Below are 12180 nucleotides of genomic sequence, written 5' to 3'. Positions count from 1 at the left end.
TTTGTTTTGCAAATTCTTTAATCAACAAATGTAATGATATTCAAAGCATCCTCTTTGGCCCATGTAACATAACAACTAATGTGTAATATAATTTCAAAGAACACTGGCACCAAAGCAACAAAACACTCCTCCACCAACAGGCACTGCCTACACGAACAAGTAAAAGAAAAAGAAAAAAACACAAACATGTACGTACACACACACACACACACGCACACACACACACACGCACACATGCACACACGCAAACTTGACCTTTCTGCCTTGAGCTCTTGTTAAGATTCTTTACTCTTCAACCAGTTTCCTCAGCTCCCCTTCCACCTTCTCTACAAATCCATAAAAGGTGGGATCCAGCAGACAAACACGCAGGAAATGCTCTAAGTCACCTTGTCCAAAAGAACTGTGTTGATATACTCGAGGTAGAGTCACAGCAGTGTCTCCCAAGCAGTGCTGTGGGAGGTCCAGAAAATATTTAAGTAAAATTGGAAAAAAAGAACTGATTGCGAACCCTGTGCCAGCCTTTATAATTTAAAAGAAAAGCCACTCAACAATCATTTTGCATTTCCAAATTAAGCCTACTGCAAAATTACAACTAACATGTTGCATAGTTGAAGCTTCATTTTAATAGCAGTTAGCTTTACTGCCTCTTATGTCACAATCAATACCTGGGTAAGACGTTTGATGGACACAGTTCCTCGGACAACCTCAGGTTTAACTCCCACAGCTTTTTCCTGACAAGTCTGCTGGCACATGATGAAACACAAAAGAAAAGAAGATTTGATATGCACAGCTTGACACCAGAGGGTTAAGAGACCAATCAATGGCCTTATTACTAATTGAAAGTTTTCCACCCCTCAAATCCTTTCATCTCAGCTCCTTCATTCTGTCTGTTTTCTAAAGGTCAAATTCAACCCCATAGTGGAGTCCGTTCCTTTCCCAGTCCTTCATGTTAAATGCTCTGAAGACCAGAAGCAGAAGAATTTGGTTTGGTTAATCATATGTTATGAACGATTTCAAGTTTAAAAATAAAGAAAGAAACGATGACTGGCTTACTGCTATGAAGGACAATGAGTATGATTGTTAAAGAAATAGTCTCACCCTTACAATAGTTCAGTATGTTTATAGAGTTTAACTTACAACTGCTGAAAGGTTTTCAGAGCATGTTTTTTGTTTTTGTGTTTTATAAATGCTGGTTTGTTTTCTTAATCAGCAATTTCAATACTAAAGACATTATCAAGAAGTACTTTTATCAGGGCTTAAGGGTCGTGCATTTCAAACTGTTAAATTCATAAACTATTTAAAATCCTTTCCTGCATTATAGTATATGAATCTGTTTAAATTGCTGTATTCTAAACCTTATCTTTTACTGTTATTGGCTAATGATTGATATATATTTCATAGTCTTTCTCACATACTGTAGTTGCAGTGTGACCTCTAAGAATAAGACAGTATTGTCAATAGCACCATCTAGTGAGTGCAATCTGGGGTTTTTATATAGATGGAGCTGACTACACCCTTGTGATACCACTATTTAAAATGCACAGAGTAATGCCTAGGTAACAACTTTAATTATGGCAATTTACATTATGTTGATATACTTTTTAAATTTACACAATAAAGGATGCTCCTTTTCCAGTTCCATAAAAGACTATCCCAGAAAAAAGTAAAGTCACATATTATCTCTATGTTGTGGACATCCTGGTAAAATATTTTAAATGCATGGACATAAACTAGTTCTGTTTTTGATGTTGAAATTGTATTAAATGAAATAGAAGCTGGGCGACCTGTACTGCTGGTGCAGGTACCGCAGCAGGGGGCTGATTAGGCTGTGGTGGGGCGTAATCCTGAGTGGTGACAGGTATGTACTCCATCAGTTTTTCCACAGCACTTGAGCACTCATTTATAGCCTCTGCCATGCTGCATCCATCAAACTGCATCCTTATCATGCGGCTCTCACCCTGCAGAAATCCACAAACTCAGTCTGTATCTGTCAGTCAAAACTGCGCCAAGAAAAACACAATCTGTGGAAAATGAGCTCGGGTATTTAGACACTTAAATGTAATCTTCAAGCAACAAAAGAACAAGGCAGCCGTCACAGGCAAAAAAAAAACAAGAAACAAAAAAAAAACACCTAATCATTAAAATCTGTTGCTTTGTAAGTATTCCCCTTCAATTTGTTATGATGTTGTGAATGTAATGGTCTTGAGCTTGTAAGGGGTTTAAGATATTGCCATGGACGTTGAGATAAATTCTGTGGGATTGAAATGCATCTCACCACTCACCTTCACAATAAATCGAATCATCAGATTATCAGATTTCTGGTGTACTTTAATAGAATCTGAGCCACACAGCAAAGGAATTGTATCCTGAGAAAAGATAAGAGAACAAAGCAGAGGCATAAAACAGTTCGATCATTCTGACATGTTAATATATAAAGAAAAATATACACGAATACAATTTGAAATACTCTTATTTTGTAGCCAAATGCTTGAATTATTTAGAAAACCCAAAGTACACAAAAAGAGCATTACAGTTTAATAAACCTGTTAAAAAAAAATGCTACCAAAAACTGTCTGCAGGGGTCTCTATTTGCTCAATAACCCTAAAGCTTCCGCTCTGAGGCTCTTGTTAAGATTTTTCACAAAAGCAGATAAACACGCTATAAGGAAACATTAGCCTGGTATTACTTAAAAACCCTGTAAACATACATTTGCTTTGACTTAAAAAAAAACAAAACAATGTAGGTTAGTCAATTAAGGTTGACTTAGAACAACTGCACTATATTATGGAGCAAGCGCTCTGTAGTCCTATAATGTCATCATTCTGCATTATGTAAAATCACACATGGCAAGCAATAGGAGAACTATCATCCTCAAATGTCCATGAAAAAGCATCAAGTTTTAAAAAACTGCACTCTGTTATATTAAAGGAAAACTTGAAGAAACTGAAGAAAATACTTTTTCTTAAAATGATAAAAAGCCTTTAGTTCTTTTTAGAATAGTAGTAATAGTATAGAAACATTATTAAGGTCATTTTGAACTTGCATTTAGAAGCTCAGAGTGATATTTGGCTTCATGCATCCAAAACAAGTCAGTCAAATCCCCTCACATTTGGGCAGAAATGTCAAGCTCTTCAACAGAATATTTCATATGGCCTTCATTGAACCCTTTTGTCTGGAAAACAGAATACTTTCTCAGATCTCAAAAAAATCTGCAGAGGAAATTCCACACATTTTCTCTTATTATTATGCTTAAAGTTTATTTAGAATGACATTTATACTACATCGACTATGTTATGTAAACATTTTCATCCTTGTCCATTTTAACTAAAGAAAATTATCAAAACAAAGTATTATACATATATGGAAATGTATGTAGAAATATGTACATATGCTAACCAACCACTTCATTACAGCTTGCCAGTACTGGAATTGGACCCTTTTTTCATGGCCTATTATATTCATTAAGGTGTAAAAAGTGCATATTGGTCCATATTTGGTTGAAAAATCATGGATTTTGTTCCATACTGGCACAATAGCATCACACAGAGTCTGCATATTTGTCAGCTGGACATCCATGATGTTAATCTACTGTTCAACCACATCCCAAAATTCCTCTATTAGATTTAGATCTTGTGATTATGGACTCCATTTGAGTACAGTAAACTCAATGTCATCTTCAAGAAACCAGTTTGAGACTATCTAACCGTTGCAAACATCGTCATGCTGGAAGCAGCCACCAGAGAATATATGTAGGTACACTGTAGGGCTGCCACAAACCATTATTTTGATAGTCGACTAGTCACCGATTATTTTTGCAATTAGTCGACTAATCAGATCATGCATCCATTGGAAGTAAAACGTAACGCTTATTGCACCAGCATGCATCTGCTCTTATATAACTACCATTAGCTTACAGCTTTAAGTGTTTAAGGTATGTGCTAACTAAAAATGAAGACAAGATGATAGTTTATTAAATTTTAATGAAATCTGCAGACTGTTTCGGTGGAGTTTAATAAACTCAGCCGTCTGCTCCTTGCTATCTAAAATATAACAGGACACCGGAGTATATTCTCGAGCATCTCACACTTCTGATAATCAGTTGTCTGCTTGACGATTATTAACCTGAGTAGCAAAAGACGGCGGTGGGTTTGAAAACGATTTGCCGGGAATCCAGTGTTCTTACCGGCTCTAGTGAGCCTTGAACCCCGGCTAGCTATCGAGCTGGTGGGTAACAGACGTCTCCGAAAATGTCGGAGCGCTTTTGAAAATATGTGGTGTCTTGATAAATTGAGCAAATATTTGAAGTTTACACAGCTACATTCTCGCCTGAAAATATGTTAAATGTTTATTGACCCAGAAGATAGATCCATGTTTTCATGTTGTTTTATGCCAAATTATGACCCTCCCATCTAAATATTGTGGAAGAATTCAAGAGTCATCAGACTAGGAAACATTTTTTCGATCTTCTAATGTCCAATTTTGGTGAGTTTGTGTGGACTGTAGCCTCAGTTTCCTGTTCTAAGCTGATGGGAGTGGCAACTAGTGTGGTCTTCTGCTGCTGCTATCTACTTCAAGGTTTATGTGTTGTGTATTCAGAGACACTTTGGAGCACACTTTGGTTGGCATTTATGCCCAGAGAACTGCCACTAACTGGATACTTCCTCTTTTCACACCATTTTCTGCAAGCCTTAGAGATGGTCATATTAGAAAATCCTAGCAGCAGTTTCTTAAATACTAAGTCCAACCCATCTAACACCAAAGTAACTTAAATCTGCTTTCTTCCCCATTCTGATGTATGGCTTGAACTTCAGCAGGTTAATAGACCATTAACTATTGATTGACCATCACAGGCCTAAATGTGATGAGTTGCTACCATGCAATTAGCTGATTAGACATTTGTGTTAACAAGTTGAACATGCTTGCATCCTTGCAATAATTTGGGGGTAGGACAAACAACAAATAAATAAGCTGTGATCTAATACAAACAACTATAATTTCAACAACTGTAAGTGTAATCATTTTTTGATTAACATAATTTGATAAAAAGGTACACCACAATAAACATTAGTTGCTAAACGAGAACTAGCATATTTAAACATGCAAACAACACAATAAACAACACAAGCAGATTACATTTTCTCTCATTTAGTATATTTTAATCTGTGATAAGAAATCTTCCAGATAAAACACTATTTGAACACAACCAAAGTCTTAATTCTTTAGGGGAAAAAATTTAAAGGAAGTCAAAATTCAAACCTTTTTTTTTATTAGACATATCTGATTTTTTAATTATTTTATTTCAACCAATTATGAATCACAACCACAAAATATATGGTGTACCGGGATCTAAAAACTAATGTGTAATCTTTGTTGTATGTTGTGTTCACACAGAGAAATCTATGAGAAAAAAACAGTAACCTACTCTACTTACCAAGCTTTCTTGTCCCTGCAAGACCAGCAAGTGTCCAGATTCCACAATTGTGAGGACAATTTCAGGTTTGTTGTCCTTTGCCTCAAGTACCTGATGAAGAGAAAAATATTGAATTAGTCATTGCTTTTCCTAGAAGTAACTAGATATATGCATTTCTAAAGGATGCTTTTTTTAAATCAATAACATTGTTATTTTTTACTGATTAAGATAAATAATGTAGCTTATTAATATAACAATGACAGTAATGTTTTTTTGTTTCTGCTACATTTTAAGTCTTGGTTCAACAGCCCAAAGGTATGTGTACCTGATACAATTTCATGAAAATTAAAAATGTTCTTAAAAGAGATGCACTACCCAATATGGCTCATGAGTATCTGGAATAGCTTATTATTATTATAAAGTTAGTCAGATAAACTCTTGTAATTCAATGTTCACAACTTGCCTTTTCACTGAATTTTACAATTTGCAATTGCAATCTTGTGTGATCAATGTAAATGCGACTTAGCTCAGTTTAAATAACATGCTTTGACTCAATGTCTCTGAGCTGCCCTATGATATAGATGTACTTTGGTTTCATTCATTGGTGTCATTAAGAAATACACAGCTCTAGCTTGCCATCTAGAGTCTGGTGCAGTTAATGAAAGAAAACAGCACAAGGAATGGAGTTTTTCAAACATGAAAAAACAAAAACAAATGCAGAAACAGAAACAGAAACAAAAAGATAATTATACAACCAGTAGGTACAACCAGTGAAATACTTTTATACTTTGAATAGAATTATTTTTAAAAATGCAGTAATTATCTAAATAAATTGGCTTTTTCTACCATCAGCTGTTTGTTACTTCATTTTCATGTTTAATACTGAAAGCATAAACAGCCCAAGTACATGCTCTATTTGATTGGGAATCTGGAGAGTCTGGAGTCTGGGTCAATGCCTTGGGCTATTAGTTATGCTCCTTGAGTTCTTCTTCAGCAGTTTTTGGAGTGTGGCAATAGGCACTGCCAGGCTGCAAACAGGAGGGTCTATTGCCAAGAGGGGTTGCTTGGTCTTTCGGTAGGTGGTTCCTGTCAAGTAACATCCATGAATTGCAGCACCCCTTGTTTCCTTGCAGAAACACTGATTTTAATGTTGCGGCTAATATGTCTATATTCCTACAGAGACAACATTAGAGCAAAAAGAAAATTAATGTAAGATATGGTGCAGTTGTAGTGTCTCTGTGCCTCAGCACTGCAAGACGTAACCCAAAGTACCTCCTGCTACTAGATAGCATAATGAAGGTAGTTTTAATGTTGTTTTATGCTGCAACTCATAGAAATTAAGGAAAGGAACTTTGAGTTAAGTTATTGTTCTATTTTTAATCTGTTCCCATAGATCTGATTTTATGTCTTGAAGGACATGTGACTAAGTTTTTATACCACACAATTATATGAATATCAAAACTGAATTTAAATTAGGGAAGAACTAAGTAAACCATCAAACAAAGGTGCTCCCAGTCAGCACATATTCCATCTGCTATAAAGTGGAAAGCCAAATACTGTAAATCATTTTTTTCCCTAGTTCAAAAAAGATCTTTGATGGTCGACTATGTAAAATATGTACAGAGCCCTAAATCAAAGCAGTATATAAAAACTTTTCAAAGTTGCTTTTTCAAATATGTAATCTCATTTATATTCATACAAAACAATAAAAATATATTTATCCATAAATTCATGTTAGTATATACAATGCTGTTAAAAAGTATTTTTTCCCACCTCCAGATATTTATTTACTTAGTGTTTGTCACACTGACATGTTTCAGGTATTCAAAGACATTTTAATATTAGAAAAACATAACCAGAGAAAATGCAAGACATACTTTTTAAATAGTAATTTTATAAATCAGGAAAAACCCTCCAATGTCATTTTTTACGCATTTATGCATCTGAATCAAATCTAAATCTGGATTCTGACAAGCCCACTCCAAAGCCATTCAGTGGTAAACTTGCTGGTGTGTTTCGGACCATTGTCCTGCTGCATAACCCAAGTGCCCTTGAGCTTCAGGGCACAAACTGATGGACCGAGGGGTTTCTGGTAGAAAACAGAATTCATGGTTCCATCAACTAGACGAGCCTTTATGGTCTTTATGGTCTGCAGTTCTTTAGATGTTCTTATGGGTTCTTTTCTGACCTGGATGAGTCTTCAGTGCACTCTTGGAGTCATTTTGGTAGCCCAACAATTGTGGATAATGACTCTCACTGTGGTTTGCTAGAGTACCACAACCTTAGAAAACACCACCTGGGTCTGGGTGCAGTTCCCCCTCCAGGGGCAAGGGTACCTAGACCCGGTTCGTAGAGTACGCTTGGGGAGTGTGATTGTGTGTACAGTGTCTCTTTATGTCTGTCTCCACGTTGGTTGAGTGTGGAGTAAGTGCATATGAGAGCATGAGGGTGGGAATGGATGTTTGTATCTGTGTGTGCCTGTATGTCTGTGTCTATATGTCAGGTTGGGTATCAGATGCCACCTCTCTGGGGACATCTCAGGCCCTCCAAGGTTTGGAGGCCTATCTCCCCCCACCACCACTTCCCCTGCCAGTGGCGGACTCCCTCAGACATCGGTGCGTTGGTGGTTCTTTGTGTCTGGGGATGGGCGTCCAGGTACACACCGGCTCACTCCTTGGCGGCCGCTTATCGGGGCCTGGAGCCTGGGGCTCGCTTGGGCCACTTCGGAGGTGGGGTGCCCCCGGCCTCTCGGCCTGGGGCTCGGTCACTCAGGCACAGCTGGCTGCCGGCGGAGCTCATGGGCGCGTCACTGCAACTCCCCCTGGCTTCTGCTCCGCGGCTGCTGAGTGAGCCCTCATCTGGGACTCTCCTCAGCTCTTTCTGGGACAGTGGCGCGGCTGCCCCTCTGTTGGTCTTCCTTGGTCTCTTGTGTTCTGAGGGCCTCTGGATGTCTGGAGTTTTGATCTCCTCCATACCTGCTTCATGCCCTGGAGGACGGGGCTGTGGCCCCCCACACCCTCTAGCAGATCATTACATGAAGGACCCTTTTAAAAAAACAAGCGCGTCCATGCTCACAGGTGTACACACGGGTGATCACACCCACAAACTACACCCTTTTTGGCTCCTACCTCAAAGCACACTTTTCTGTTGATCTTATGTGCTGCACAATAATGTTTAATATTTAGTATTTACTGTCATATTCCCATATATCATTGTGATGTTGTTTATTCTATTACTCTTGTTCTCTTCTGCTTGTTTTCTTTTTTCTTTCTCAGCAGGTGATCCAGGTGATTGATATATGCATTTTTTTTCTCTTTTTTTTTCTGCCCGTTCTGTTGGTTTATGTTTTTTGCCCTTCTCCCCCGTCCCTCTTCTCAGCTGTTTCTCTTTCCCTCTTTCTTTCTCCCCTTCTTTCCCCCAGTCAAGTCTGTCCCGTATTCAGTAAGTGAAAATAAAATAAACAATAAAAGGTGAATCAAATGGACCATTATGGCAAGGCTGGGATGGTCAATTTGGTAAAGTAAATCCGTTGGGCATCTTTCTTTGCCTTTAGACAATAATTCTGATGGCAAAAGAGCCAAACGGGACAGGCAAAAAAGAAAAAAAAAGAAAAAGCTTTTTAATACTTTTCAGACTTATGGATGTCAATGATTTTGTTTCTCATTTACTCTGGAGTATCTTTAGATTGTGGCATGATGTGTGGCTTTTTAAGATCTTTCAGCCTGCTTCACTTTTTCAGACAGGTTCTATTTAAGTCTATTTTTTTTTTATTCAGCAAGTCTGACAGTAATCAGACAGTAATCAGACAGTAATCAGACCTGGCTAGTGAAATTGAATTCAGCATAAAAATTAAATCATTATTTAAAAACTGCATTTCCTATTTACTCTGGTTACCTTTGTCTAATACTAAAGTTTGTCAGACTATCTGAAACATGTCCCGCAAATATTAAAAATTAACAATACCCAAAAAAAAAAATAAAGAAAGGGGGGGGGGGGGGGGGGGCTTTTTCACAATTTTGTAGGTATTATACTATAGCTTAACTAAGGCTGGCAGATAACTTAAAATGTTCGTAGTAAATGGTTGTTATTAGAGATAATTAACACCACTCTGGGGTTTCATCAACAGTTATGGTGCTAAGGGAAAGCTACTCTTTATGAGTCACAAAATTAGACACGTTTCCTTAACTAGGAGGTGGGTTCTAAATAAAAATCCTAATGAACAATATATTAAGTACGTTTTTTTATTCGTGTGTGTATTTGGCCAATACGCTGCACTGACTAAAGTTATTGTCAGGCAGAAAGCTAATACAGCTAGGCTAGCTTAGGAAAGTTTGGCTAGCTAGGGCAAGGTTTTTTAGTAATACGTAAATGAAGGTCAGTTACCTTCCACGGTGTTACACCTGTTTCCTTGGAGCCAGGGATGAAACGCCCATAGCGTTTTAACTTCCAAATACGAGTGGAGATCATTTCCAGCAGCGGAGTAGTTTTGTTTTGATATTTTCTGTCAAACCCAACCAGCTATAGCAGAATCCAGTGCCAGCAGAAGAGCCTGAACGAAACATGGACCGCGCGCGAAAATTAACGTCAGCGTCAACTGAGAGGCTTTTTTTTTTTTTTTAAATAGTCAGAGGTGACAGTAACATTAAAGAGACATGACACTCAGTGCTGATTTGGATTACGTTAAAACACTTTGCCCCAAACCTTTGCCCAATACTTGTGTAATGTCTGTATTACAGTGCAATATATACAGTGGTAAGAAAATGTGGGTTTGCAGGGAGCTGTTCTGAAACATGTGACAGTGTATGTTACAAACCCAAGGTTCAGCATCACTTCCTCAGCAGGAAGCTGGCTCATGTCTCCACATGTGACCCAGCAAGTTTGGAACACTTGATGCTGTATGGGTGTACAGTAGGAGTGTGACTCCAGTTTCAGATGCAGGTGGACTGAGCTGCTGAAATGTTCCATTATTAATAGTTAAATGTGTGGTTATAATGATAGCTAAATACTAACTATAATGCATTAGTTCAAGTGCTCCAGTATTGTTGAATGCTGGCTCAGTGACATTGTTCACTGGGATAAGAGCTGGCAATATGTCCTACTGGACTACACATTAAGACAACAGTGCATGTAGCAGTTTCTATTTTAATTTTGTTTTCTGTTCTCAGAGCAGAATTTCAAAATGGCCATCCTAGCTTGAAAGTAACTCACAGTTTGTGTCTCTTAGATATATAGATACAGTTGTGTTTAGAAGTTTACAAACACTGATCATAGCCATGTGTGTCATGGTAATTATGGGTGTTTAATGATTCCTTTGAACTGCTCTTTTTCCTGGGAGCAATGATTGTACAGCATGCATCTTTAATTACCTTAAAAGACAGGATTTGGTTACACAAGATTTTAGTTTGGATTTTCTCTCATTTACACAGGGTCAAAAGTATATATACAGACTCAAATATCCGCATACACCAGTGACCACACCCAAGCTAAGGTATGATGTGAGACAGAAGATGAAAAACACAGGTAGGGTTAATAAGATTTGTATTATTGCAACTATTGCATTATTTAAAAATATTTAGAGTTTAGAGGCAGCACGGTGGCACGGTGGTTAGCACTGTTGCCGCACAGCAAGAAGGTCCTGAGTTCAATTCCACCATCAGGCCGGGGTCTTTCTGTGTGGAGTTTGCATGTTCTCCCCTTGTTTGCGTGGGTTCCCTCCGGGTACTCCGGCTTCCTCCCACCGTCCAAAGACATGCAGCTTGTGGGGATAGGTTAATTGGATAATCCAGATTGCCACTAGGTGTGAATGTGTGAGTGAAAGTGAGTGCGAATGGTTGTCTGTCCCTGTGTGTTGGCCCTGCGACAGACTGGCGACCTGTCCAGGGTGTACCCCGCCTCTCGCCCTATGACAGCTGGGATAGGCTCCAGCGCCCCCCGCGACCCTGAAAAGGATAAGCGGAAGCGAATGGATGGATGGATATTTAGAGTTCTAAGTAATGCAGACAGGTTGTGGTAGATTTAAGTTCTGCCCTAGAGTCGGTGTGTAAAGAAGGGGTGCCAAACTCTTAGTTTTGGGCCACAGCCCCATTTGAGCTTAAGTGGGCCGGCTTGAACTTTACCTAATATCTATAAAATAAACACCTACCTACAAACCACCTGATGTGTTTTACCTCTTTCAGCGAGTCAAATCTAATTACAAAAAATTGTGCTGTACTACATCAATGAATCCATCAGCATGAGTTAATGGACTTGCACTCTTAAGAAATCTATCCATCCATTCTCTTCAGGCTGGAGCCTGTCCCAGCTATCATAGAGGAGTGTTGGGGACAGTTGCCAATCTGACACAGAGAGAGAGAGAGAGACAACCATTCACACTTACACCTATAGGCAATTTAGAATAAGTAATTAACCTAACCCAACAAATTACATACAGTTGGACTATTGGAGGAAGCAGGATACCCAAGAGAACCAGCACAAACACATGGAGAACATGCAAACTCCACACAGAAAGGCTCTTGTGCAGTTAAACTCACAACCTTCTTGCTGTGAAACAACAGTGGTAACCACTGCACTGCCCAGCTTTTAAGAAATAAAACTGTAAAATTTGTAAAGAAAGTGACAACAAACTTGGACTTTGTTCTAATGTTACTTCACAGAAAATCAAAAAGGAAGTCGTTGTTCATCAATAATAATAAAAATAACTTTTCTGTCATTTAATGGAAATCCTTTTCTTTTATTTAATGGTTTGTGTTTGTCGTCTTTGTCTTTATCA

The 12180-nt window shown here is 38.3% G+C and overlaps 1 protein-coding gene across 1 annotated transcript; it reads right to left on the bottom strand.

Annotated features, from left to right (window-relative positions):
- On the bottom strand, positions 1-10070 carry rec114 (REC114 meiotic recombination protein). Its single transcript, XM_004539880.3, has 6 exons — positions 9795-10070; positions 5433-5522; positions 2283-2366; positions 1785-1958; positions 666-740; positions 1-450 (listed from the first exon to the last, which is right to left on the bottom strand). Exons 1-6 carry the CDS (start codon positions 9876-9878, stop codon positions 286-288), a joined length of 672 nt encoding a protein of 223 aa, XP_004539937.1. The 5' UTR covers positions 9879-10070; the 3' UTR covers positions 1-285.
- Between the last annotated feature and the right edge of the window lie 2110 nt (positions 10071-12180).

The sequence above is a fragment of the Maylandia zebra genome, linkage group LG1 (genome assembly GCF_041146795.1).
Source record: "Maylandia zebra isolate NMK-2024a linkage group LG1, Mzebra_GT3a, whole genome shotgun sequence".
Lineage (NCBI taxonomy): Eukaryota > Metazoa > Chordata > Actinopteri > Cichliformes > Cichlidae > Maylandia > Maylandia zebra.
The sequence above is the reverse complement of the archived record's forward strand: the minus strand, read 5'-3'. Positions and strand labels throughout refer to the sequence as shown.

Coding starts and splice junctions, on each gene's coding strand:
- rec114 (XM_004539880.3), bottom strand. CDS start 9,878: ATGATCTCCACTCGTATTTGGAAGTTAAAACGCTATGGGCGTTTCATC. Junction 2,367..5,432: donor TGCAGGGACAAGAAAGCTTG/GTAAGTAGAGTA, acceptor ATCTTTTCTCAG/GATACAATTCCTTTGCTGTG. Junction 741..1,784: donor TACCTGCACCAGCAGTACAG/GTCGCCCAGCTT, acceptor ATGTGCCAGCAG/ACTTGTCAGGAAAAAGCTGT.